At 41.5% G+C, this 23,868-nt stretch overlaps 1 protein-coding gene and 1 long non-coding RNA gene across 8 annotated transcripts in view; one reads left to right on the top strand and one right to left on the bottom strand.

Moving 5' to 3' along the window:
- Positions 1 to 23,868, bottom strand: part of LOC134212856 (T-box protein H15-like) — a 129,508-nt gene that overhangs the window by 90,814 nt on the left and 14,826 nt on the right. For 4 of the 7 annotated variants that reach the window (XM_062691095.1, XM_062691096.1, XM_062691098.1 and 1 more), the window contains exons 2-3: positions 11,198 to 11,394; positions 10,074 to 10,204 (exon numbers count right to left, since the gene is read on the bottom strand). In XM_062691095.1, coding sequence (XP_062547079.1) covers positions 10,074 to 10,204; positions 11,198 to 11,394 — 328 coding nt within the window. The remainder of the gene's footprint in view (positions 1 to 10,073; positions 10,205 to 11,197; positions 11,395 to 23,868) is intronic. The other 3 variants (XM_062691097.1, XM_062691100.1, XM_062691101.1) reach the window with 1 other exon arrangement.
- On the top strand, positions 4,634 to 6,131 carry LOC134212858 (uncharacterized). The gene is made up of 4 exons (XR_009979360.1): positions 4,634 to 4,724; positions 4,798 to 4,921; positions 5,000 to 5,140; positions 5,216 to 6,131. It is a non-coding gene; the product is annotated as an uncharacterized LOC134212858 (long non-coding RNA).

Genomic DNA, 23,868 nt, shown 5'->3' with positions numbered 1-23,868 from the left:
AATTTTTGATACTTTCGAGGATATGTACTTCAGAGCAGTTTGGCCTATGACACCCGAAAAAAATACGACTTTTCAGTTCTTTCTATACTAGTTTTGGCAAGATCGAGTGGAAAACCCTAAATATGTACGTTAAATCCTTTTTACATCGTCCTGAAAGGGTTAAATACCAAAATATAACAATAAATTCTAGAATACCAAAAGGAACCCAAAGATATTAAAGACTGTAGATTTAAAATAAAAACTTGGAGGATATTGTGTTACGGTTCTGATTAGAATCATAGAATCTTGGCATAATGAAGAGAATTTTGAGATTCTGAATAAAACTTGTATGCCCTGAGAAAAACCTATTAATATTGGAAGGTAAACTAATTTGATGATTCTGAAAACAATACTGGAATTTCTACAGGAATGCTACTCAAAAGAAACAAAAGTAGGTGGTTTTATTTGCATCTCTAAGATTACATATTAACTTTGTGATTCTCTACGGAAGATCCCAAATACTCTTAGGAATCTATAGCGTAATTCAGTGATGAACTTAATAATTATTTTAAAAAATCACTGATAAAGAAACTTAAAATAAAATAAAAAATATAGGGATATTTTGGAAAATTTCTGAACCATTACAAATTTTTCTCGAAATTTTTATAACATATTCGCGAGACCACATTTTTTTGTATCCTCCTGATGCATCGAAGGTGTGCGAGTTCTGGATATTATAATACCGGATACACATTACAACATGATAATATCATCAAAATCTTCGAATTCATGAAAATTTAGAATTTCCATGCTGGGTTTTCAGTTGAAATTGTCCATCTTCAAAATTGATCGGATTAACCATATGTTTTAGTTACATAAGGTTTTTTTTTGAATTTTTGTACTTGAAAAAAACCACGTGGTCATATGGGGGGGGAAGTGGGGGTCTGCCAAATGACCACGATAAGCCACATGGGGGGAGGGGGGGGCTGAAAATCTTCAAAAATATGACCACGTGGTTTCTGGATGGCCCCAAAGCACAAAACAAAGCAGGGAAAAAATGTATAATTCCATATTTTTACGGTTGTCCGATATTCTTTGCATTCCCCGGAGGACCGATGCGAAGCTCTCTCGTGCGGGAGTTTTTCGAAACTCGGCAGGTTTCTCGCCTTTTGTTCGGACGAATGGCCCGGTTCGGTAACCTGCGGGCGTTCTGCTAAGGTGACAATATTTTCCCTCGCTCGGTCGACCGACCCACATGCGGGATGCCGAAGTGGCGGTGGATTGCGGCGAGCGAGCTCAATGTGCACTTGGGTGCTAAGCAGCGTGCGATCGAATCCCGCTGGGTGTCAAGGTGTTTGTTGTAGCAATAAAAATCGTTCTACAAATGGTTGGTTGTTGGCTCTTTGTTGAGTTGAAATCGAGAAAAAATCGACCGAAGGCAAAATAAATAATAATTAATTGAAAAATTCCAAAATCCTACCGATAATAAGCTTACATTTTGAGTTTCCTGCTCAAAGTGGAGAAACTTCAGGGAGTTCTAAAGTCGTCGTCGTTGTCAACGTTTTATAATCATTGATCGCCGTGAAGTGGGTGCGCGATCCCATCCTCGGTGAATCGAACGACGGAAAACAAATGAGCGTAGTTATTCTTGTATTTGTATATTTATATTGAAATGTCAAAATAATCATTTTTCTTTGTGTCGTCCCTTTCGCCCGGCGAAGTGGAGATGGTCGTTTGAGGCTGACGAGGAGAGCGAGCATCGAAGCAAGCCAAGATTTAGCCAGCTTCCAGAACGGAGCCCGTCGCTCACTCACAGCAGCGTTGTGTTCGGTCGGCGTAATCGTCGTCGTCGTCGCTTGCTTCGTCGTTTGGGAACGGGAGAAGGGCGAGACTCTGAGCCGGGCCTAAGTACGTGGTTATTTATGGTGAGAATACACCTCTTCACTTGATTGTGTAATTAATCTAATCCGGTCCGTATGAGAGATGAGTTCTGCTCGGTTCATGGTTTACGGTGTCGATTCGTGGTGGCCCCCGTTGATGGTGACGTATTGATGGAGTATGTCAAAAGAAAAGGAATGAGATGGGAAACTAATAGTTCGCTATTATGATGATGAATTGGTGGTGAACTTGCTTAATTTAATAAATCCATTGTGGAGAGTTTGAGATGCTTTCGAAGAATGGATTGTTGGTTTATCATTACGGTCATCATTCAAGGGACGGATAGCGCCACGAATCAAATGTTTATCTTACAAAAAGCTGGCAGTACATTCCACTACATTGGGACTTATGTTTGATGATAACTTCCAGGGCAATACGCAAAGGCTTAACGAAGCTGCGCGCGAAAAATCAATCAACAAAATTTGAGTGACCTCACTCCACATTCCTAGTGGGCAGTAAGCGACGAACCTTTAATGGCTGCAAAATTAATATCGCTCCAATAAATAAAAGACCACTGTTCCCAATCATTTAGCTATGGGATGCTCCCATAATCGTAGCGATATCCCCAAACCACACAGAGGAAAGTGTTAATTTTTACAATTCACCATTGACTACACTCCCACTCCATCGAGCTGATTGTTGGTGCAAGATTTCGAACCCACAACAACGCCGAAGTATTCAACAACCAATCCCCGAACCAATGGAAGACAAACCATGGTTACGATGCACCCCCCACGGTTCGGATTTTAGATCGCCATGGCCAGAAACCTGCCGCAGGGTTCTGAATGGGCTTCGTGTTCTCTGCCGAACCAACACACTGAACCCGCCATCGTACCTTTAACTTGGGTTCGAGTGGAATGCGGCTGCTGACTTGGTGTTTTGTATGTTTAAGCTCAATAAAGTGGTTCTCGATACGTATCGAATCCGCGCCACAGGGGTTCTTTACTCTATTCCGTCCGGTACCCCACATTGGCATTGCGTGCGACATTTCTTGTGAGTGCAACAACAACAACAGTGACAACACACCCGCCAGGGACAATTCCACCCGGTCAGGTATTGACAGTTTCAAAGGTCGTCGTTGCTATGGTGATAGAGATTATTTATGAGCTCATGGCCCTCTCGGATTGCTCTACGTTCGAACGAAAATGCGTTGAAGGCACTCATACACTTACTGTCCACATTCATTCAGCTGCGGCGGTAACGGTTCCAACAACCGGCACGATGGACACATGTTCAACAAGCGACAAAATCGACTAAACAAAACGTTTTTTAGTTTTTTTTCCTGTACTGTCCACCATGATCGGGGAATTAATGAATGTACAAATTAATCAGAGATAATAACGACCCTGATCTGCCTCTGCGTCAGCTGCTTTGACTGTCATTGCTGCTGCTGCTGCTGTCATTCACTCATTCGTTCCCGGTCTCTTGACAGAGTGCGCGGTTGGAGGTGAGAGAAACGGGGATTAAATCCAGCTGGAAGCTGATCCCCAATCGTATTGCCATTTGCATAATTTACTACTTGTGAATCGATAATGTGAAATTTTATTCCAAAACGTCGGTCATAATCCGAAGTAAAGGATTTGTGTTTTCTAAACGCAACGATATGAATCATAACTCAATCATGAATCGTTTCAGTCCGAAGCACTCTTTGACACTTATTGCGGAGTTGTAGGGACTCAAATCTCTTCACCACTCATAATCACAACTAGAGTGGGGAGGGGAATGACGGCTTGGAATTTGTTGTCCATTTTCATTCATAAATGTGAACGGAGATCCAATTCGTTGAAGACTCGAATCGTGATTCAGCGATGTCTTCGATCGTCAACGCCGAATCGTGACTTGGACAGGGCTTTTTGATAGGGCTGATTAGGATGCGATTAACACGTGTTAACCTGCGGAAATATGCTAATTCTGTGTGCGATGATAGACGCGGATGGACAGAGCACCAATCATGAGGCATAAATGAGCTCAGACGTGTTTTGGATGAATCGATTGACGGGAGGAAATGACGTGATATGATAGCATAGCTGACAACACTCTCCTTGTATATATTAAAAGAGGAAAGTTGAATGTGAACTTAAAACATAAGCAGGGCAATGTTGACCGAAAAGTCTAATGTGATTTGGGTTATCAATAGGTTCAGTAACAGCGATGCTGAGGATTTCCGGGACGTTATTATTAGACTAATAACGTTATTAATTATTGACAATAATATAATTTGATTACAACATGAATTTATTTCCTTCATAATGCAGAGGTTTTGATTGCCTTTTTTTAATCGAAAAGATTTATTATTTCTTTTAATCTTGTTGGGTAACTACAACAATCCGTAGTCATATTTATGAAAATCACCTCATCACCATATATTTTGACTTATTAAAATGACATCATAAATTTGAGGAGAACCTCAACAAAAACTAGAGAAGACCTCTTTGGCAGCTGCCCTCTCTAAAAAAAGACCCACAACATGCCTTCAATTTTCCACTTTATTACCATTTTTCATTGTTTAATTAGATTCCTTCGTCCAACCCTCCGCTCTCGCTCTCGATCGTCACACACGTATTGATTTTGACAGCTGTTTGTTTACTTTCCTAAACATTGCGTGGCATCAACACAATGCAAACGAAACGGCGGCAGCCATTGTTGCCCGTGGAAGATGCGACGAAGACGACCGGTCCCGGCGACGACGACGTTAATTAAGAAGCCTTTTCAACCAGGAAAGTCACACAAAACCGCAAACTTAAGGCCAACGTAGCGAGTCAGCACCAGAATCAACACACCACCAGTGACGGAGGGTTGGACAGAAGGTACGGAAAAAAACATGATTTATTTATGGTCTCTTCCAAACAAACTTCCTTTCTGTGTGGCGCACATTTGCAGGTAGCTCACACACAATACGGCGATGTTGACTTCGGTTTGACGGGTTTTTGTCTAGGAAGGAACAGGGGAAGTAAGTTTCTCGGAAGAAGTAACCGCAGCAGTCATTTACACGACGACGAAGAAGGTTTTTAATTTTCTATTCAATTTTTGACAGTTATTGTGTAAAATGGGGCGTTCCTTTTTCTCTGTTTTTCTACGGCAGGAGTGAGAGACCCCTTGGGAATCGTGACATCTGCGGTAGAATACCGTCTGAATGGGTGGTGTTTGCTGGTCTAAGAGGTTCGGAAGGTTGTAATTTCGGTGATTTGCGTGGCTCGTCATCACAGGAAAGGGTTTAATTCCGGTAAGTACCGTTCAATTATGGCGGCATTTTGAATTTTTGAAGTTGAAATAAAATCGTTGGATTTTTTTCATTTAGTAGGTGACATTTGCCCGATCAAAGAAGGCGGTAGAAATCGGTCGTCACGCCACGTCACATGACACAAAGCCGACTGGTAGCTGAGAACCCTTTTGTTTCCTTCTGAATCCCATCAATTGAAGGTGGAAAAGTCCATAATTGTAACATTGTTAAACGGAACACCCCTTGTAATGCCCTACCATCATCGGTAAACGGTGAAGAAATGGAAAACCGATTTGCGTTCAAAACGTTGATTGGTATTCTAACGTAATGGCGGCGAGCGCGCGCGGTCGGTGTCGTGAAGGGGGAGCTATAAAATGCATCGAAACGATGGACGACGTAATTCAAACTGACAAACGACATGCTGGATTTATGAACGAGCGTCAATGGGGCCGCTCGGCGGCTTTGGCATTGCTGGCATAAGAAACAACAGAAAAAAGTGTAACATTTATGGTAGGCACACGGCGCGAAATGTTTTCGGTTCGGAGCGAATCAGGCACGTATACAGTTTGACAGCTTTGGTGGCCGCCATTTTTTTCGCGCATCGGCTGACAACGCCCGCATTGAAGTCTGTGCCCGGGGAAGGGGTGGGACACATGTGTCCAAATTCCCAAAAGAGTCAAAGCAAAGACGGGGCAAACAGGCCGCGAAAACTAAAACAAATAATTGAAAATCGAACCCAGACAACAAACGCGCGGTGGGTATTAAATTTTAAAATTGAAAATAAATTCTCCGGTTGCTCGCTGCAGTGGACGAGTTTTGCAGCATGCGCGATTCCGCGTCGAGGCTCGCTCAATTGATGGCCATAAATATCCCGGTGCGGGCTCGTGTTTGGTTTGGAAAACAATAAAACAAGTGCTAAATGGGATGTCATTTGTTGTTTTCGGACAGCAGCGCGGAAAAATGGGCACACTGCCACTCGATTTTCGGGGCCACTACGACGACGGGTGAGTTGAGCGTTCTTTGTCTATTCTGTCGAGTGGTGGCTGACGTGTTAGAACGATGTGGGAGGAAAATCGATTTTTATTTCCTTTCTATGTCAAAAGTGAAGTTGAGGTGGAAAATCCGATTTTTTAAAGGTAGCTTCAGTTAGGAATTGAAAGCTAGAAAAAAAATTTTGGCAGAAGGAAAAGATTGCTTTAATTCATAAAATTACTGCTCCAAAGGCAAGTGATAACGCTGCAGAGATAAAATAATCAAATTTGATTGGTTTATATTTCGAGTGTCTAAATCTTCAATAGATGCACTGGACAAAAACATATAAAAGTGATTATTAGATTATTTTTATGAATATTATTTTAGTTATGAAGTCCTACACTTTCAGCCCTAAACTCAACCGAAGGGCTACAATGTTTCCAATTATCCAAACATGTAGAAACGGGATTACGTCGTGCGAAATTCCCCTCAGCGATTAGATCAGTATCGAAAGCAGATCAACAATTTTTTTATGCAACTTTCGCTGGAAGCAAAGTTTTAATGCTGCTTGCTTGGCTGTTGACAGCTGACACCCGGCAGATTGATGACCTTCCCTCGCTCTCTAGGCGACGTTGACTTGAACACCACCCGAACGAAGACGACGATGACGACGACGACGACCTGCTAATGATCGTTTTGCATGTTGCCGGCTTGGTTTGTTGTACTTGGATGTATGTCGCGCGCGAACTGTACCGATCCAACTAATGTCATGCATGGGAACCGAGCAGAAAACAGAAGGGGGGTCGCTCGATTGGCAGTCGTTTGATTGTTGAATTTAGTCATTTGTAGTTTTTTTTTTTGCATTAGGGACTTATTTTTCTCCGACCGGCTCAACGCGGAGCAGTGCCTGCCAGGAGCGCACTCGGTCTCACCGGTGCTGACAATTTTATCGCCCAGGTGATTATGTGCGATAAATAACGATAATGTTCTAATTGTGAGGCGAACGTGTGGGAGGCTATGGTGGAGAATAATCAGCAAGTGATGGAAAAAGTTTGCTGCTAATAGAAGTCTGGTGTGTATTTAACACATCAAAAGTATAGCCGGTCGTAAAAAATAAAATATGCCGAGAAAATGGTTGTTGCTAATGATTTGGGTGATTTTCGATGAGTTATGAGGTTCGTATCGGGTGTCGCTGTAGAGCGAATACTGTTCTTGATGATATTTGAAATATTGTCAAAATTATGCTCACTAAACAAAGAACAGTGAAATACGAAACAGTTCAAGAAATAGAGTCGAGTAAACAATGGATTTCTTCGAAATTTGCATCATTCTTTCCACGTCAATCTCAATCCGAAACCCGTCTTCGCAATTCCGCCAACTGCATTGCAGCCCACCCAGGGCGGCGTTTTTCAATTACGCCGACTGTCAAAACGGCAAACCGCACAATCACAACCCGTGGGTCTGAACCGCGGTCGCCGTGACTGAAACGAAACTGACAGCAATGAGACAGCCTCTGTCTGCTTGTTGCAGTCGCTCCTGAAGCTTGCCCAAATTGACTTTCAATGTGAACCTTTCCACTCCATCCCCGCGGTATCCAGCACGCAGTCGTCTTCATTAAATGGTCCGAACAACACGATTTGATTTGTTTACAGCCGCAAAACAATCATTGCGCCAAAAAGTGTCTGGAAGCCCCCCGTTCTTTGTCATACGACGAACAATGGCCGCCAACAAACGGAAAATTGAATTAAATTGAATAAGTCAAAGTGTCAATTCGATAAGTGCTTAATTTGAGGTTAGATGTGGGAACCTTTGCCAATTGTGTACGCTTCCCAGGAATGCACTCGTCCTCTGGAAATTTCACGCTCCTTCAGACTGACGCACCTTCTGAACTGTGCGAGCTCTTTCACCATTCAAGGGAACATTAGAAAGGTGAGAAAGATTGCACCGCTCGTCAGCTGGTCCCCGAGCAGTGTTTTCACAACCCGTCGGTTCTTCTGCTGCCACATAGCCTAACCTAACCTTAACGACCGAACCAGCACCCGTCATGTCTCAAATTGGCCATTTACAAACGAATTGATTCTTTTCGACGTGCGGGACTCGAATATCCTTCTAACATGTGAATGCGCTAATCTGTCAATCATTCGTCGTCGTCTACTGGAAAACCGACAGCCAGGGGTTCCACCAATAAGGAAAATTATTATTTTGTTTAGCTTCTTCTCGTAATTAAATTCCAATCATTGACTCACATGGAGTGACGAGCGAGTCAACGCAAAACAGGCGCTCGGAACAACGGTCGTAAATTAGTTCTATTCATTCGGTTGGGATTTAGGAGCGCCTTTGTCATTTGTCTTCACGAAGACCTCACGCGACAACCGTTGAAATGCGTCCACGGAGAGCGCAGCATCGAACGGTCGAGGGACGATCGGTATCGAGTTTTTTTTACGATCTAATGCATATGATTTTATGGCGCTGCATACCGAATAAAATAGAAGTTAGTCATGTGAGCATTTTTGAAGCGGGGTACGAGAAGGTTGGACGATGGGCGAGCGGAGATTTATCTTGATTGAATTCGTGAAGATTGTGTTACCTGCGTCGAGAAACGTTAATTTTCCATCAACAACGGTTTGGTTTTAGATTTCAGAGACACGGGTGAAGAAGCGTTGACATTATGTTAATTGAATTGTTTAAGAAGTCTACTGTGCTGCTGTTGATGGAGCTTGTTTGGGGAGTTTAAACGATTTGAACGTTCCAATTCGATCACATTCAAAACCGCAAAAACCACACGAAAATATCAACTGATTGCACCCTGACTCAACTGATCGTTTTTCATATGATATGCAACTCCACACATCAAATGATGACCGAGTAATTTTCTCTTACTCAACTAAACCAGTAATTCAAAGGAAGGTATAAGTAAGTCGCTATTACAAAGCAAGTGGCGCTTTTAGTGGCTCAACCCAGCAAGGCATCAATGTATCGATCGATACAGGCCAATCAATTGGGCACCTCCCATAAATAGATCCATCTCCGGCGCCAAACACTTTCTCATCGCCTTGGATCGTATCCGAAGGCAAACCGCAAACAATGCACGAACCGCAACACCGTTCGATTGAAAACCGTCGATACCCAGTCGAAGGAGTCGAACAAAACCAACATTCAAGCCGATATCCATTCCATTGATCCCAAGCAGTCCATCGATCGCTAATTATTGTCTGAACCGCCGAACGCCACCTTCGACCGATCATCATCACCATCGTCGATGGACGCGATCGACGTTCGCTAATCGCGACGACAGCTCTTCTCCCGTAGGCAAGATTTCAATAAGCTTCGTCATAGATCTGAATGCCGCCGATCGGCAACCACCCAGCGGAAAGCTTTTGAGTGAGCCCATTTTCCGCACATCACACATGATCGACGGTGATGGCTCAATTTTCCGCTGAATCATGTGGGAAGCTGCCCCGGACCGATGTCACACACGCAGAAGGGGCAGACCTCCATGAAGGCGCGTTTCGCACCAGTCAGTCAGTAGGGCACAACCTCCGCAATATTAACGAAAATTACACACCATTGACTAATGTCTTCTAATTTATAAACCCTCGGGTATTTTGTCTAGATATTTATCTGCGTGCTCATTATCTGATCCTTCTTTTCGGCTTCTCCGATCCCGAGCCAATTGCTTCGCTCGCTGCTAGGCGAACCGCTTTCTTTCGGTACCACCAATTTATGAGGAGTAGTGAAGAAAGTTGGAAAACTGGGAAGAAGTCGAAAAGGCGATAAATCTCCCTGCCCTAATCCCTTTTAAATATACAATCCACTCATCCCTTTCCCGAGCGATAAGGATCGACAACACTTTAATGGGATGCTCCGCGGTACAATACACGTGCAGCCAAGGCGGTTTTGTCACTCGACCCGCTCCCCGCGTTCGAAATGGTTACAATCCTTACAATAAACTTTTGACACTTACCGTCCCGTTTTGGTGATGATCATCTCGGTGCCGAGCTCGTTGAATTTGTCCCACAGTTCCTTGGTTTCCAGATGGCACTGAACGGGCCGCAGATCGTCCGAGTTGCACGAACCGACGATCGTTGGTCGTTTCTGTGGGTTGGACAAGCGGGAGATGGTGAAGATTTGGGATTAGTAAATCATTTGACGGCGTTCTTTGACATTTTGTCGGGAAACGAAGGAACATTGAACGAGAACTAATGATGAATGTTGCCTCACTTAACGAGGATGAATTGATTAGGAAATAGATCAGAATTTTCGTGCAGTTTTAGAACACGGAATCAGAATGTTGAACCTCTTGATATCTTATTAATGTGATAAATAAGAAGGCGTGAATGACTCCTCCTGTGATAAATAATAAGGCGTGGGGCCCTCCTTAGCCTAGCGATAAGACGCGCGGCTACAAAAAGACCATGCTGAGGGTGGCTGGGTTCGATTCCCGGTGCCGGTCTAAATAATTTTCGGATTGGAAATTGTCTCGACTTCTCTGGGCATAAAAGTATCATCGTGTTAGCCTCATGCTATACGAATGCAAAAGGGTTCGCAAATCCATAAAAAATCTAGATAAACAATTCCGAATGGACGACTTTTGTACTATTTGTACAAATAAAGAAAGGTTCATATGGACTCCGACACAGCACCAGCGCTTGCGTGGAAGCATCAGCTGGAGTTATTTTTTAATTTCAGTCAAGACAAGCGTTACATTAAAAACCTTTCCCAGTTCTGAATAAAAAAGAGTTCAAACTTTATTTACCACGTGCATTGGATAAAATAAAAGTGGAAACAGAATCAAAACAAAACGGAAAAAAAGAACAAGGAACTTTTTTTCTGATGCCCATATTGCATTCAAATGAAACCGTGTTAATATGCATTTTGTACCATGCAAATTAACACGGTGCACACAAGCCGCCACTGATAAAAGCTGGATACATGTTGTATAAGCTTCTTACATTCAAAATTTTAAGCACTTTACCATGCATCTATTCATCAACGTCTTCTACTGTTGGATAATTCCAATAACAAATGAATTAAATACAGAAAGCGCTAATTGACACATCCATCAAGAAAAGAATACAAGCCCCTTACTTTCTTTCCACTTACCGAAGCCGGTTCCGGTGTGAGCCGCTCCTCGTCCGACACACTGTTGGGCGTGGCCGTCGCCCTGGAATGCGTCCGCCGATCCTGACCGGACCGGGACGCTTCCTCCGAATCGGAGCACTCTTCCACATCCACGTCCACCTCGTCATCCACTTCGGACAGACGATCCACCGAACTGGGAGGCCCTGTTGAGGAGAGAAGGAAAAAAAGGGTCATCGATTAAAAAACACGACCTAAAATGGCTTCCAATTAGCTGCGATAACGCTCCCTCTTATCTAGTCGACAATTTGTGCTCCCTCTTATCTGTGCCTCTGGCGGCAGTGGTGGTGGTGGTGGTGGTGCGTAACGCACCCCCGTGACCCTGCTTTATAAACAACCGCAATTAGTTACTTCACTGGAAAATGGGCCGTGCGTTAAGTAGCGGCGGCCGCGGCCATCGCCATTACCGCATGTTCAATAAATCAAACAGCAAACGCATATAAATTAATACCCAGTTTTGGAATGTTGTATTACCCAAGGAACGAGTTGAACCCGGCCAGTAGTAGTAGCGTGGAGCAACCGCGCGCCGAACAGCGCACAGGAGGAATTAATTAAATTAACATGTAAATTAGGCGTGAAACAATTAAAATGTATTGTGCGAGATATGGAGTGAACGAGTCTGTGTGTGCGTGTGCGTACGAAAAAAAAAAGAGAAGCATTTATAACACTTAAACAAAATCGAGCTTCACGTCTCCGCGTTCCGTGTACGTCTTTCCGCGATCCGTGCCGAAACGCGAATGCAGACAAGCTGCTGGAAAGACCTCGGCAACCTCGAAACGTCAAACTAAATTAAGGTTATGTAAACATCGTTAACATGCTCTTGGTCGGACCCAACTGCGCGTCGCCTTTCCGTTCTCGTTTAGAACTCTGCTGAACGCCAATTGAGAAAAACCAACAACCGGTGGTTGATCCAGCTGATGATTCCTCGCTGTTCCTTCGGAACAGTGGTTGTTCAATAATAGATGATGATATGCGCCAAACATCCGTGTCATTCGCTTAGTTCGAGAAACACTGACCAAGCAGTTTCACACAAAGAAAATTAAAGTGCGGACGGCGGGCAGCATTTTCGGCGAGGTTTGTGGTTTTCTACCCTCCGAAAAATCGAGGTTAATCAAATCCACCATCTGGCGCGTGGCCGCGCCAGATCCGAGAGTTTTCACCGCGCTCCGACGACGACGGCGACGAGATACCCGGACTGACGGATGGCGTTGTTTCTTCGGTTGGTTCGAAGCGCAAACTAATTTGAATATAACACCCGGGCGAGAAGGAACGCAACATCGCGCATCAGGATCAGCCAGTCAGTGAGCGGCAACGCCGAATGTTCTAATGTCCCTGCGAGTAATTATAGAGTGTACCTTCCGGGCCGGGATCCATGCAGTTCGGGCTTTGCCCGGTGCCACGCAGATCGCAGATGGCCAAACAGAGATCCTTTAGTGGAAGCAGACTGCTTGCTGCCGGTGCGGTGGTGTCTGTGGTTTGGTGGTGGCGCGTTCCTGATGGAGATGGATTGCACCTCATCAGTGCGCGGAAGTGCGGAGAGCAAAGCAAAGAGATGGTCCTAATGGCGAAATAATTGTGTCGATCTGCTTGTGCCGAGGCCCAGAATGAAGCAGCACATTAGTGACGTGAGAGCTGTTACGAAACGGTAGGAACAGCCGGGTGATGGATTTGGAACACCGGAGATGAAACCGTAAGGGTTTCCTGATGCACGGGTGAATAGCTGGACTTGGCATCTTCAGCTTGAATGTTTTCTTGCAAATATATGATTCAGTAGTGACCCGTATTATAGAGATTGCTATTCTCATAAATACGCTAATGTGACCACAAGATTTTTCTGACTAGGCTCAGAGGTGCTCTTTGGCATTATTCAATCAGTTTGTTATTGATCTGCTGTGTTCAAAACATAATCCAATAAAGCTTCTATCAACGTCAGATTGTGATGGTTACAATTTGTTGTCGTTTGTTGAAAGTTGAGAGTAGTTATTTTTGCACAGTAATGCAATATGAGTTGAAGTTGAAGTGGAGAAATTCAAGGCAAGTATAGCCTCTCATAGTACGCTGAATTACGTCAAGATGACTACGTTCTGAAGGATTGGAGCATCTTAAAGTGGGAACTAACTGCGAAAAAATCAGTTTTCAGCGTTTTTCCAGCAATTCCATAGTAATTGTTAGTTTGGATAAGTTAAAAATTAATATGAAAATGCAATGAATATTCAATGATGAAGGTAAGTCGGCAAATAACCTTAAATATTGAATTTAGTTCAAAACTGTATTAGTATTAGTGCGGATTCGAATAAAATCATCGTCATTATCGGATTGATTACGGTTTATAGAGCATTTACGTAAGAAAGATCATAATCAATGACGGACCCAGAGGTGGACACCACTCGTCGCAAGCACGCTGTAGTTCTCTAAGACAGCGTTCTTGCACCAAATGGTGCTCTATCAAATAACAATAACTGACGCCGCCGGTGGTCATACTTCACTGTTATGAATGCAAAAGGCATAAAAACAAAAAATAAACTTTGCTGTTTATATTGCATGCATTTACAGAAGAAAAAAAATGATTGACATAGTTTTGGCCATGCTTTTACACTGCGTACTCCTATGTGCGCAGTCTTGAAGGATTGAAACAAGATGTATATTTATTCGACGTTTCGACACGGCAATAGTGTCTGTGTTTGGAGCAACGAGGCTGAATACGGTCACATTTTATCTAATAACACGGCACCCTGAGTTTTATGTTTTTTTGCGAGACGATATTTTTTTTAAATTTTCGCCATTTTGATTTCAACACCTTTTACCATTTCAATGGTGGAAAAGCTCCATCAAATATTTTCGAGTAAATTACACTCTTGTCGACTCTACAGGGGAGACCGGGGCTGGTTGGCCGAGTGGCTTTTGTGAAAACGTTTTGCGGCATATTTAAGGCTCATTATAATGATTTGAGTGGGGCATTAGATCGCCCATGTACGGATATAATTACAGGTATTTTAGTGTTTCCGTTTCCTCAGGATCCCTTTTTTTTGCTATTTTGGTGCAAATGAGTAAATTTATATTCAGGTTATGTCATATTTGTAACTCGAATCAAGATTCATCCGATTTCTAAAAACGAGGGACGCTGGAGAGGGTACTAAAAATCCTACAAAACGGTATAAATGTTTCTAGGGTGACCTCACTTTTGTGTTTGTAAATTGTGAGTGTTCTCGAAAGCATCTCGTGGGTTAGGTCGGCCGACTTTTGTATGGTCTGTTTGGCCGAGCTGAAAACTTAGTAAATACCAATCGACACAATTTTTTACCGATTTCCTAATAAGAGCAGCATTAAAAAAAGAGAAAATGCTCGGAAAAATTATATCAAATGTAGGTATATTCTGGCAGAGGAAATGGAAGTAACGAGAGTTGTAAAAAGTTCACTAACAATGTTTTAAAAAAACTAAAAAGTGAAGAGTTATGATTTTTTTAAAATGACAAAACTATGAGCACTACAGTTTCACAGTGTCTATGTTACGTCACAGCAAGCAGAAAAAAAATTCTAACGAATTAGGTTTTTTAGTTGGGTTTACTGACAGCCATTTGAACACGTGCATTTTGACTAGAACATCACAAATGATGTCCAGTGACACAAGACCCCATTTTCAGTATTAACATTGCATTTTGTTTGACGTCTGATTACTTTTCAATTGGATCATGGCCCAACCAGCGGAGGCCCAACAAATAAGTGACCCAAGTATTAAAATCCCAACCAGCGATTCACGACTGTTCGGTCATTAGCCATCGATTGGAAGTTCATAAAATTTTCTATAATAAAACCAATTTTAGATTAGATATCACATAGCGGATCGAGCTTCGATCCTAACGATGGTATCCATGTATCAATATCTACATAATACATAAGCTTCCGAGTTTGGATGATATTTGGTAAAGTTATATTTACAACCGATTCCAGAAATCAAATCCGAAAGACCATGGTCCAATGCACCGAATGAACACAATGACGTTTGAGACGGGCGCTGTTTACTAAAAATGAACACGTGCATGAACTCGATGAATGAAAAAGTATTCATTCTTAGTAAACAGCGCCCGTCTCAAACGTCAATGATGAACTCGGTGCATTGGACCATTGTATAACTGAAAAATATTCTCTAGGGTGAATTTGAATAAACCGAATTCATCCGTGTTGTCATGCTGCAGTACAAAATAAACCAACGCAAAATGAACTCCTCCTAGAAATTGTGAAGTTTGAGCGGGTCGTATAATGAACTCAAAATGAACTTTTGTACTAGTGAATACCCCGATCAAGTGCTTTAAAATCCATTAGGTGAGTGAATTTGATGAACTCCTGCACAGGCCTATGGGGCTATTAACGTTTGAACGGTGCCGAAATGAACACATTCGCATGCATCGTTTACATTGCGAATAAATTTCGGTCCCTTCCAAACGTCAAAACCTTCGTTAAGTATGTTTGGTGCACTGTCCCATATATTAACGCAAAATGAAATTCAAAACAAAAAATCTGTCCTCTGAGAAGGACGTAAAATGAACCTTTGTTTGAGTGAAAGCTCAACGTCAAATCCCATGGTCCAATGCACCGAATGAACACAATGACGTTTGATCGGTGTGCTGTTTACTAAAAATGAACACTTGAATGAACTCGATGAATGAAAAAATATTCATTCTTAGTAAACAGCGCACCGTTCAAACGTCAATGACGAACTCGGTGCATTGAACCATTTGGTTAGTGAATTTAACAGATTGTCTTTACAGTTCTACGCCACACTTTTAATTGTCCACGTGTTTGTAATCGACTAGTTTTCAACATCAAACCAAATGGTTCAATGCAACGAGTTCATCATTGACGTTTGAGCGGTGCACTGTTTACTAAGATTAAATATTTTTTCAATCATCGAGTTCATGCAAGTGTTCATTTTTAGTGAACAGCGCACCGCTCAAACGTCATTGTGTTCATTCGGTGCACTGGACAATTGTAATTGAATTTTCGTCTATGAGAGGCCTCTTCCATCCATAGCAAACGTCTTCTAGCCTTGGCGCATACGACAAGTGAACAATTCTAGCATAATTTTTGAAAACGTCGTATGTCCAAAAGAGAAGCTCTCTTTGTTTACTTTCTCTTTCGACTATGATACAGCCATACCAACATTTACACCGAATTTTTTAACAGAGATCTAAAGAAAATGGCTTTGTCTATCATGTTGAAGTGAAAATATTGCAACAAATGCAAAACTACCCAAGTAACATTTCAGGTTTTATTCCGCTTTAGGAATGGTTTTTAAGATCAATTTATAAGATCTAACAATAAAACCGAATAATACACGGCAACCTTCTGATGACCTCTGTAAGAGTAAGATATTGCCAAGTGGCCCTCTCCAGATAACCACTATAAACCTATTATAAGAGCATTTAGAAACCCTTTTTAAACCACCCGCAAAAAAGGGAATTTGGCTGCGGCAGCTGTCAAAATGTTGCTTTAAAAAAAGAGAAACAAATCTTTGCAGAAAAATAATAACAAAATGGATTGTTGATGAAAATTATGATGATGACAACAAAATAATATTTTATTTCAGGTTGTTTTTTCAATTCAGTACCATTGAAAAGAAGTGCGCTTTCGATTTTATGGTCAAATGTTGTGAAAAAATAAGGTTGAACACCACGCGCCGGCCATATAACGTAGTTCAGGGAAATAAATCGAAAATATTGATTGCCACAACATCTAGGATGTCCACTAAATCGATTAGTATTTTTGCCCAAACTATAAATTAATAAAATTATTTATCAGAAAAAGTATGACAAGTGGTTAAAATTTCTTAAATCATGCATTTCAGTGATATATTTCACTGACTGCGAAATGCTTTTCCGTTTTCAATATTACCATCATGGAATTTGACCTGAAAAAATTTGCTTTTGTTAAACACCGTCATGAACTCTTTGCAATGTAAACATTCTTATGGAGGTAATTCATTTGACCACATTATGACCTAAAATTGGAGCTTTATTCGGACGTTAAAAATTGGATTTATTACGATCTTCTTCACAACCATACATCTGTACATATGGTCAATAGGCATTTGCCGTTTGAAGCTTTTTTCAGTAGATTTATGGGAGGTTCATTGATAGCAATAAGAGCGCCAATAAAACTGAGCAATTAGCTTGGTGATTGCTATCATAAGTCTGCAATAAGAATTAGATAAATCCAAGAAGCATGGAAATTGTAACTTGGGAGTCTAGATATTAGCAAAAGAGATAGTAATGAGAGAAAGTCTCTCATTTGGACATTCGACGTTATCAAAAATCATCCCGAGTTGCACTCATATGCGACCAAATCCAGTCACATTGGAGTTGCTGCAACCAAATCGATCTAAACTATGCTACTAGGGATGCTAGAACTGGTCAATGTAAAAATCTACATAAATAAAAAAAGAAGAAAAATTTACCAGATTTCAACAATAGACGTGTGCAGTTTATCAAATTCACCCACCTAATGGATTTTGACACTTGAGCGAAGAATTCACTCGAACAAAAGTTCATTTTGTGTTCATTTACGACCCGTTCAAACGTCGGAATTGCTTATGAGTTCATTTTGCGTTGGTCTACGTAGCAGTGCACCAAATGAACTGAACGAAGGCTTTGATATTTGGGAGGTGCCAAAATGAAATTTAAATGAACACGATGAATGAAAGGGTGTTCATTTCGGCCCCGCTCTAACGTCGAAACCTTCGTTAACCTTAAACTGAATGAAGGTTTTGATGTTTGAGCGGTGCAGAAATGAACACCGTGTTCATTTAAAGTTCATTTTGGAACCTCCCAAAGGTTAAAACCTTTGTTTAGTTCATTTGGTGCACTGCTCCATGCTAACGGAGAAAAGGTTTGGTGAACTCGTGAGCAGATGAGCTTCTTCATTTTTATGGCAACAAAAAATCTAAGGAAAATAGCAAAAAATAAGTAAAATTTACTTAATATTAAGTAAAATATACTTAATTTTAAATAGAAACTAACCAAAACTTAGGTAAATTCGACTTAATTTTTGTAAACATGAGATTACTCAATGTTGGGTTCCCACATTGTTGATTGGTTTTGCTCTTCATTTTATGACAACAAAGGGAAGAGGAAGGGAGATGCAAAAGAAAAAATGCCTCAAATTAAGTAGTTGTTTCTTTTCAACTAACAGATCTGCGGATGATTCAAATAAGAGATTTAATGCTTAGGCTGTAATGAATTCTTAACGAGTCTTCGCTTACCAAAGGAATTTCTCACCAAAATATCATCCCTTCAAGATTTTCTGGTTTGGAATTTTGTGAGTAATTTGATCCCAAAAGTTTAGTGGAAATGTTTGGCTTCTAGGTAGGGTTTGCAGACATCGCTCTCAATAGATAACGAACAACGATAAAAGAGAGGCAAAAACTGTTTGGAATGATTACAAGCCATAAAAAAATATTATCGAATTTGTATTTGTATTTGAATCGGATAGGCAGTTCCAACCGAGATGTGATGAAAAAACGCATTGTTCTCGATTATTTTGTGTTGGGGACCACAGCTGTGTAAAACAAATTAAAATGCATCATCAGAACTAATGATAAACCTCCCCCCATCCGCGTTTGGATCTTTTTTAACTAATTTATCATAGCGTATAGCCCCCGAATCAGTTCTATATCATGACAACTTGCTATCCCTGTATGCTACATATCGTAAATCTATAAAGAGATAATAAGTGAAAGATTTGTTCATTCTCTTTTGGATTCAAAACCTGCTTCTAGGTGCTAGGCTTCTTGTGATTTGAAAAATATTGGAGTAAAGACAGATCCACAGTCTTCGACCAAAGGTCGCGTTTAGACTGAACACTCAAGGTCAAACATTAGACAACGGACAGCAAATTTACACTTAGTGGACCCACACTCCATAGAGCACATGCGTTTAGAAGACTGACGTCGCTGACTTTAATTGGAATGAGAAAAATATCCAAGCTGTATAAGGGATTCAGATCAGAATGAATTATAAAACTCTACAGACTTCCTTTATTTTGGGAATTTTACGACATTAAGGATTTTTCATGTCGGGGATAAGCGTCGATGATGCTGCTCAACCAACAAATCGCATCTGTAAATATAATAACCATAACTTTTAGTCTGTTCTTTGAATATAAAAATATAAATAATCAATAAAAAGTTAGCTCCACAATAATTTATCATTTGTTACACCAATGATCTTATCACTGATTTGTTATCCAAGCTTACTCTATTCCCAACAGATTGAGTTTTGTTAATTCCATTTGAACTCCATTTTTGATGTGATGTTAGAACTCTTTTGTAACATATTTGCATGGCACCGCCTATTCGAAAGATTTAGAAATTTGAAACGTTTTCTGGAACAGTCAAATATTAATTTCAATGAAGAGTCGAATTGTATCGAAAATCCGACAGAAATTTTACACCTCTCGGTTGTATCGTTTTTCACTCTGAATTAAAAAAAAACATGACTCATAATGCTCGGAAGTTAAATCAGATCGTCGTAATCGATAATTCGGAATATTCGATATGGCAATCTAAATTTTATTTGAGTAACTATTCCCTGAGGATCTTGATACTCCGTACATCAAACCGTTAAATGTTTTAGTTTTAGGTTGCAAGAGTACCACTGGCACTGTTTGGAACATGAGTTATGATCACTTCTTCTTCTTATTGGCATTACATCCCCACACTGGGACAGAGCCGCCTCGCAGCTTAGTGTCCATTAAGCACTTCCACAGTTATTAACTGCGAGGTTTCTAAGCCAGGTTACCATTTCTGCATTCGTATATCATGAGGCTAGCACGATGATACTTTTATGCCCAGGGAAGTCGAGACAATTTCCAATCCGAAAATTGCCTAGACCGGCACCGGGAATCGAACCCGGCCACCCTCAGCATGGTCTTGCTTTGTAGCCGCGCGTCTTACCGCACGACTAAGGAGTTATGATCACTATTTGAGTCAAATGAGTGGACGATCACACCTTGTTGTGAACAGGCGTTTTTATTCACTCGCGCGCTTGCTTTCGGCACTTTAGCCGTAAACTGTAATATTTCGCAATGTGCAGTGAAGCGACGGTCAAGAATACGTTGGCATTTCTTTTTCCGGAGAATGCCGCCCAGCCAGCTCTAGCTGACATGGCCCGCTTTGTTAAAGCGCTGAACGGTGACCATTCTTTGATGGAGACCGCTTATAAAATTTCGGATTAAAAGTCTGTGTTTATCCAGTTTAAAACCGAAGAAGCAATGTTGTTTTCTCTGGAAAATAATTGCAGGCAACTTCCCTTCCATTACACTAATGGCAGGAAGGTTATGGTGCACATGTCCGTGGCGGGAGGAAATACTCGCTACGTACGGGTATATGACTTGCCACCGGAGGTGACAGATCACGAGCTTTCATCTGTGATGTCGCAGTTCGGAAATGTGACACGAACTGTGCGTGAGCGATTTCCAGCCGAGTTCCAGCTTGACATGTTCACTGGTGTACGCGGGCTCTACATGAATATAATTTGGCTACTCTACAAACACCGAAAAGGTAGAATTAATTACGACGGTATGAAGGCAAAGTGTTTCGCTTGCAAATCAGACAAGCATTTGAAAAAAGTGTGTCCGGTGGTGCAAGAGCGACGGAGTGGAAATACAAATCAGCAGAAGCTCGGTGGCGTTGTTCTGGAACAAACAAAAGAATCCGCAACAGCAAACGGTATGCTTGATGATGGACCCAGTTGTGCTACACAGCACAGCGAGAAATCTAAACAGAAAGCGAAAAAAACTAGGAAGAAGCGGCAACAATCACTGGATTTTGATACAGCAAATAATGCAGCTAACTCCTGTAAAAACGATACGGACGGTATTGTCATCACACTACCAGCAGACTCGCCTAAAGAGAAGAGAAGATTTAGAGTTCCAACCTATGAATGGATAACCGACGAGAACGAGCGTAAACTGATAATAGAGGAGGACAGAATTAGAATAGCATCTGCCTATAATATTGCTGTTGATGATATTGATATTTATCATGATTAGATTTTGTTTTAATAGTAATTAAATGTAATCTTGTTAAATTATTAACACTTGATATTGGCCCTGTAAAGTGTTATACACGACTGGGCCAACCAAATAAACGAATTAAATAAAAAAAAATATTTGAGACATAAAAGGTGTTCTCGGGAGAAACTATTGTTTCGTTGGTTAATTAAAATCCAATTCGAATAACTTACTACGCTTTCAAAAGCGATTGAAAGTCTAACTTCAGACAAATCAAGACAATAGCTTATCCACAAAGCGGAACTGAGCTCAACACATATCAACTTTTTCCATGCTTCTATGCGTTCATTTACAATTTGCCACGTATGATACATCACGGCAATTCTTAATTCGAAATTTCAACTAACATATCAACATGACACATTTGAATATGATTAGATTTAGAATTGTAATTTTCCTTTGGGCCACCTGTCTAGAAATCTGCTAGCATTCCAATGCACGTTCATCCGTACGCACCATTTTTCCGATAAATACCCTTCTAGGCCCGTTTATTTGCATTGCCGTTTACCTTGTCAGTCTCTTCCCATCATCGTGGTCGGTAATTCGCACATTTGCATAAAGTTGGATCAACCGGGGCGGACGGCGGACGCTGCACCGGAGGAAATCAAACCATCAACAGCGGAAAACCTCCCCCATTTTCAAAGGAGCCGCTGACAATGTGCGTGTTCCGGCCGTCTTAATGCCACTACGGAGAACCTTGGAAGTAGGTGAACTGCACTTCAAAGTGACGAACGAACGGCTGGGTGCGAAATGAGCGAAGAAAAAATAAGCTGCGAGAAAAAAAAAATAGTTGCACATTGCGTCACGTGCAGCGCGAAGCCGATCTGCCTTCATGGCACCACCATCCAGTGAGTAGTGGCTGACTCCGTATTTTAATAAGGTGAAACTAGTGATGATGGGTGGCGTTGGCGGCGCCCTTTTGCATCTTGTTACATACAGTGCCGATCTATACCTGATTTGTTATATTTTTCCTCTCGTCGGTCTTCCACAGTCGACATCCGATCCATCTGAGCTGGGGTTTCCTCGGCTGACGAGTCTTGATCGAGGCATAAGACAATATTGCACTCTCTATTTCTCAAGACTGAAGCCACGGCACTTCAAACTGTCAATATTTCGCATAGAAAAACGCACAGGCGCGTCCCGGGAATCGATCCACCTCAGGTGCCGACAGCCAATCAGTTATCGCCGCCCTCTCAAATTGGGATCGGTGTGCGTGTCGCAATTTGTGCGTTCCAATTTGCGTGGAAGACAATTCAAACGACGAAGAGACGCAGCCGATCGAGCTGTGCTGATTTACGTTGACTTCGGTATTGAACCAAAAGCAGAATGGGCGCTAATCACGTGTTGAAAATTGGCTCCAATGCGAAGGGGTTGCTACTGCGGCCGATGGTAACGGTGCGTTGGTGGCCGAATTGGTAGGTGGCGGTATTCAAATGTCCATAAGGCAGTAGTGAAACGCAACCTGTGCAATGTTTATATTGTTACATTGGTTTACAAGTTGCTTGAAAGTTAATTTATTGACGCCGGTGAAACATTTGTTTAATTTGATTTATAGAAATATTCAATTTGCCTAATGTGGTTTGCATGTTCGACATTGAAGGGGGCGTATAGCGTTGGTAATGAGCTGAGTAAACAATCGATTTATGAAAACATTACAAGTGGTAGATTGTAAAGTAAAAGTGGTCAATAGATTTAATTAATTTTAACATTGTATGTTAGTCGATTATGATGATAATTGAGTAATAAATTTAGTGCGCCATTGAATGAATAATAGATATTTTATTGGAGTGGAGTGCTGCGGCGGAGCACTTAATTGACGTTGAAAAGGTTAAAACACTAATTCAAGTAATGTTTCTAAAACGAACCATACTATTCGTGATTTACACGAATGAAGTTTCTAAAACTTTTCCCGAGCGATATTTGTGTAACTCACAAAGCTTTACAGGCGATGTCATGGGCAATAAAGTTATCTAAGGCACAGTACACGGCACAAAAGGTCAAAAGCCAATGAGTCCCCTCAATATCGATCCAAGGATTGAAACCATTGACATACATTCCCAATTTGTTTCCCACATCTAGTAAAAAAAATTAATTAACTGTGATATGCTTTAAGAAAGCATAAATTATCATCTCCTTATCAGAGAGAAGAACACTTAAACGGAGCAACCCGTTATCATCGTGTGACAGCTCAGCCGCCTCAACCTCAGTAGGCGATGAAGGATTTCCAAACATCGTCCCAGCTGACAGGCTGAAAAACTGCTGAACGAACCAAGCCACGATTGGTCTTAATTAGTTATCATTTTCATCTTCACGCTTGGGGGCGTTTCCTTTGGGATGGATTAGAGTGTCAGTCAGTGCTTTAGCGCGCCTGAGTGACGGACCAAATGAGCACAACGGCTCGCTTGGTACAGACAGACGGCGGTTACCATCATCCCAGCCATTATGACAGTGTCTCATTGTTTGCTGATTAGCAGCAAACCCGACCTATGGCGATTAGTTTTGTTAATCAACTTAGCCGCCATTTGGGTTGACTTTCAGAAAACAGAACAAGCTGA

This window comes from Armigeres subalbatus, chromosome 2, assembly GCF_024139115.2.
Source record: "Armigeres subalbatus isolate Guangzhou_Male chromosome 2, GZ_Asu_2, whole genome shotgun sequence".
In the NCBI taxonomy this organism is placed as follows: Eukaryota; Metazoa; Arthropoda; class Insecta; order Diptera; family Culicidae; genus Armigeres; species Armigeres subalbatus.
The sequence above is the reverse complement of the archived record's forward strand: the minus strand, read 5'-3'. Positions and strand labels throughout refer to the sequence as shown.